Source organism: Cucumis sativus, chromosome 6 (genome assembly GCF_000004075.3).
Source record: "Cucumis sativus cultivar 9930 chromosome 6, Cucumber_9930_V3, whole genome shotgun sequence".
In the NCBI taxonomy this organism is placed as follows: Eukaryota; Viridiplantae; Streptophyta; class Magnoliopsida; order Cucurbitales; family Cucurbitaceae; genus Cucumis; species Cucumis sativus.
The window spans coordinates 9,535,656-9,541,279 of record NC_026660.2 but is presented as its reverse complement, the minus strand read 5'-3'; the positions used below and the strand labels follow the sequence as shown (position 1 = coordinate 9,541,279).

The following is a 5,624-nucleotide window of genomic DNA, read 5'->3' as shown; positions in this document are numbered from 1 at the left end:
TATTTGAAATTTTCACATCCACAATATTGCTTGCAAAATCTAAAATAAAGCAAGTGAGAAGAGAGAATGAATTTTAAAGGAGAGAGGATTTGAAAAGGTAAATTTGTAATGGGCCTAAGCATGCACTTCTAGAGATATTAATCAAATATATATAGTTTTTTTTTTAAGTATTGGTTAAGGAACCGGTTGACATACTCAAATACCTTAGTTAGAATGACGTATCTGTAATGTTATCATCCAAATAGATGAATTAATGAAATAGATAGTACCATGCGAAAGTCTAAAGAGAAGTATGGAGAGATTAAAGGAAAATGCCTTCTAATTGAGAGTTATACAAAATATAGTAAAATATCGCAATCCATCTCCATAAATTAAACTGTAATGATGGATCTAACAAGGTTACTATTTTTATTTTATATTTTTTTATATATATATGTTAATAGTTTGAATTTACCAAAAATAAATTTAAACAATCCTTCATTTTGGATAAACAAACATTCACTCTATTACACATGTAAATGCCTTAAAAAAACCCATTACATGGAAGAATAATCCCCTAATTATAATATTATGAATTGGTCAGCTCTCTCTCACACGCATACAAAAATAAAATCTCTCATTTTCTCTCTCCCCCTTCATAATATTTTGGAGATTGATGATATAATTTTAGTGTAAAATTGAATATATAAATGTTGTTGGTGAATTTATAATGTACAGTAAACGTAATTAAGTAATAATTTTGGAAATTTTGTGTATTTTTCTTTTACGTTACTGTAATAAGGAAGAGTGTTGTTGGAGATTATGATTATCTTCTTGCATATTGGGAAGACTACACAGTGACAAAATCTCCTCTAAACTTCCATTCATGGAGTCTCTGAACTTATCGAACGACTTCATGTACTCGTCCATACACTCGGGCTTCATTAACGACTTTGTTTCCCCCATTATGTTTAGCTGCGGGAAGTCCTCGACCTCTAACGGTGGATAGTAAGGATGTTGATAGTGAAGATTATTCTCGTGCTCAATAAAATTGTTTGGAATCTGCAAAATATATATATACATACCATCATATATGTTAGATAAACATCATATAGTATGGTATATAAATTGATTTGAAGTACTTGATCCAACGTAATTATTAAATACGAAAGCTAAAAGCAAAATGATAATGATTAAATAGCTAGACTAACTTTAATTATCAATTAGAGATCGGTTAAGAATTAACAAGATAACTTTGTTTGTGGGTTTAATGTATGGATTTATGAATATAAATGAAAGTGTTTAACCAATTTAAGAGGTGGGTTTTTAAAATTTCTACTTAGGTAGTTTGGAAGAACATAAATTACAAATTTGGGAATTAAAGATCATTATTAAACATAAACTTAATTAATTATACACTAAACAAATAGAAGATGTATTATTTCCAACTAATTACCACTAATTAAAAACATGTTTTCTTAAAGATTTAAAATAAAGAAATAAAGAAATAACTTTTAAATAATGCTTTTTTAAGGTTTAATAAGTTATCGTTATTGTTAATTTATTTAATTTTAAATACATATATATGTGTGTGTGTATATATAGAAAAACTTTAGAGAAAAATGAGGGAAGAAAAGATGAGTGGAAGGGGCGATGGTCAAAAGAGGGTTGTGGAGGATAGTGAAAAAGAGAGACATTTTTGAGTCAATCTAAGAGATAAAAATTAAGATTTGGAGAAGCTTTTGGAAAAGATATTGTGTTTGTATAGTCATTTCATTTACTTCAAACTTTTTTTTCAAATAATAAAAAAAAACCTTTAAAGATAAAAAGACCACTCAAAGGCCTTGTGAATGTGGGTCATTCAAAATTAATTCTTCTTTTATATATATATATATATATATAATGCAATGTGGTCTCCTCTAAGTGTGCATGAATGTGACCACCATGCATGATTAGTGCAACACTTAATGTTTTGATTATAAGCCTCAAAATAAATAATATAATCGTTTGATTATAATAGCTAGTAATAATAATTAGTTTTATATATATATATATAAACTAGTAATTAATCAATTCTTTAAAAGAAAAAAGAGTAAATCAGATTAACTTTATACTATATGTATAATAACGGTTAAATCCTTATTTTTTAAAAAAATTACGTCAATAATAACGGCTAAATCATTCAAAATGTCCTAAATGTGTTATTGATTTCAATTTTGAACCTTTAACTTTTTAATTTTTGATTTTCTTATATCAGTCTTAATTTTAAATTTTAATTTGTTTAACCTATGAAGTTCTGTTTGGTTTTTAGTTTTACTTTTTTTTTTTCTTTTACATTCTTAGAGTTTCAATTGTAAAAAAAAAATAGTTAGATGTAAAATTGGAAATTTTAGAACGTTAAAAGATAAAATTGAAATGTATTGACATTCATAGGAAAGATACTTATAAGTGAAATGATTATAAATTGTTTGAAAATTAATTTTTTAACATAATTAAGCTAGTTGTTAATTATTCTGTTAATCATAATGATATGCTTAAGAAATTTACCTGAATGAAAGGAACTTTTGCTAGTAATTATACGATGGACTCAGAAAAATTATCTTTCAAACAAAATATTTTCACTTTAGATAAGTTTTTGAAATAAAGTGATTTAGTTAGAAGTTTCTATTTAAACTCACTACAAAAAAGAAAGAAAAAAAAAACTCATCTATTTCCTTCTTATAATATATATCAAATATTGAAAGGAAAATTAAAATTTATAATAAAGTCAAAAGAACTGTCTTTTTTTCTTTCTTTTTTTTTTTTCTTTTTAAGAAATTGATCATATGGAAAATTGTTTTGTTTTTATTCAATAATTATTTGTGATAATTTTTTAGAAAATGATTAACTAATGATAATTTAAAAAAACAATGGTTATTTGATGCACCCAAATTCAAAGAAAAATAGAACCCTTCCAAAATATTTAAAAACCCTAATGAACAAGCTAACGTATTTGAAGACAATAACAATGATAATTAAGTAAATTGTGAATGAGATTGATGATGATTTTTATATATGGTTTAAACTGTATGTGTAAATCTAAATATGCATGCATAATAACTATTATTTTTTTTAAAAAAAGAATAAGATGTATGATTTTATGGTATTATTATATCAACTAATATATATCCTATATAATTGATGAAAGTTTAGAAGTACCTGCATATAATTTGAAGGGCAATCAATGTGGATTGGATACAGATTATCAGCTGAACTATTGGCTTCATTATCGGAGGTCACCAGCACCGGCAAGTCATCGGCGACATTTCCTTGTGTGAGATCGGAGGAGGAGTTTTCAGAGCTGAAGATTTTAGGGTTATATTCATAAAGAAAATGATCAAAACTGTCACCATCTTCATTGCTTTCTATCCCTCCTCTCGAACTTTCTGGCGCACCACCACCATCGTCAACCTGCATGTCTTGCTCGTCCGCCATTTGCCAAACCGGTGCTTCGGGGTCGACCCCATTTGTCTTTTCCCCAACCGTTTTCGGTACTATAGTTGCCTTCTTGAATACACGACACAACGCATAGGAGTCCTGCATGAATCAAGGTCAAAATATTTCATTTTTGCATAAAATAACTCTTATTTATGTTCAATTTAATCCATTTTTAGGAGTAATTTTGAAACAGTTAGAATTATTTTTGTCATATTCAAAATATCACTACAAAAACATATGCATGTATTTACTCAGAATTTTATACCTTTAAATGTGATTTTCTACAATTAAAATTTGATTTTAAATTATTAAAACCATTATTCCATAGTAATTTCTAACATGTCATTGGTCTTTAAGGTTTTAGTGATATAATCTTTGGTGTTAATATTTGAACTAACTTATACATGAAGGAAGAAGTGTACAAAGTTACAAATATTGAATTTTGATCCTAATTTAAGGTTTAAATTATTTGTCTAGAGAGATTATATATATATTCAAAAAGAAAAAGGAATGTTTTTTCAACCAATTGGTAGTTGTTTCAATGATGAAAGGTAGAAAATTGAGGAGAAACAAGTTTTAACAAAAAGGAAAGGGATATATGTGTATGTGTGTGTGTGTATATATATATGTATGTATAGGGGTAAAGGGCTAAAGCCTAAGAAAAGAGATAGGGAAATTAAGTACACACATTTTATCTAAAGTTATGGCCAAAGAGTCTTTCATAAACCCTTCTTTTTCATAAACCCTTCTTGATGTTTCTTCTTTTTCTTTTTGGTTTAGTTCAAGATGGGGAAGAAAAAGAAAATAAAGAACCAAAAAGGAAAGCTCTTAAGAGATATTTCTTCTTCCCTTTTCTTTATGTGTGGGTATTTTTCTTTCAATCTTTCTCTCTCTCTCTCTCTTCTTTCTTTTTTTAGGTAGTGTGAGGTTTATTGTTCTTCATCATCATCTTCTTCTTCTTCCCTCCACACACTTTTATATAATTAGCAACAAGAATGCAAAACAATAAATTAATTAAGCCCTAACCCTAAAATGAAGATGAAAGAGAAAAAACCTTGGTCGAAGGAGACGACGTTGTTGCGGTGGCAAGTTGAGAATGGAGAAGACGATATTCATGCATAACCCAATTAGTTCTAACCCCATGAGGAGCTCTTCCTTTATAATACACCAAAGTTTTCTTCATCCCAACTGCTCGCTTCTGCGACTGAACCACTCGGTCTTTCCCAGTGGCCTTCCAATACCCGCCTTTCGTCGCTCGATTTGTTCTCGACCCATTAGGGTACTTCCGATCCCGAGGACTATAGAAGTACCACTCCATATCTTTGCTCGGCAAAAACGACTTATCTAAAAAGAACTAAACTCATTCAGAAGAAACAGAAAAAAAAAAAAAAAAAAAAAACACACACGTACATGATGAGGAGGAGGAAGACAAACAAAGAAACATTACCGGGTAATTCCCAGGGTTCGCATTTATAAAGGTCGATCTCAGGAATGATCTCAAGCTCGATGGAGCGGCCATTGATCTTCCTATCCAAATAGTAAGCAACAAGTTCTTCGTCTGTCGGGTGGAAGCGAAACCCTGGAGGAAGTGTCATGGGAGCCATTGAAGTAATGATGATATATAATAGAATGTCTCTCAAAATTTGAATAATTCTGTTGTAATTCTAGAGAGACAGAGAGAGAGAGAGAAAGAAGAAGACATGAAGAGGACTGAATTGTACTACATTGAACTATATAAAGGAGGGAGTTTGTGAGTCCAAAAAAATAATAATAATGGAACTGAAAAGTGAGATTATATTACAGAGTGGAGATTGCTTTATTGTTATTATTATTATTATTACTATAAAATTTGAAAGGTTAAGGGATTATATGGGAAGAGAGAATAAGAAAATGGGATTGTTCTTTGGATGATTTGATCAGCTAAGTGAAATCACTTTTTTTGTCATGTGATTCTCTCAAGTTTTTTTTTTCTTTTTTCTTTTTTTAATTTTATAAACACTTTTTGTCATTTTTAGCAAACAATATTTGACTTGACTAATCTTAAACATTCTAATAATTCCTTTTTTAGTCAGTCAAAAATAACTCTATCATGTAATAATTTTGTAATTCCAATTTAACTAATCAAACTTCTCACTAAACCACAAAAAACACACACACACACTTTATTT

General features: G+C 28.8%; 1 protein-coding gene across 1 annotated transcript; it reads right to left on the bottom strand.

Annotated features, from left to right (window-relative positions):
* Positions 1-460: 460 nt before the first annotated feature.
* LOC101203964 (NAC domain-containing protein 96) lies at positions 461-5,178 on the bottom strand. Its single transcript, XM_011658670.2, has 4 exons — positions 4,904-5,178; positions 4,511-4,800; positions 3,178-3,555; positions 461-1,041 (listed from the first exon to the last, which is right to left on the bottom strand). Exons 1-4 carry the CDS (start codon positions 5,058-5,060, stop codon positions 769-771), a joined length of 1,098 nt encoding a protein of 365 aa, XP_011656972.1. The 5' UTR covers positions 5,061-5,178; the 3' UTR covers positions 461-768.
* Positions 5,179-5,624: the final 446 nt, after the last annotated feature.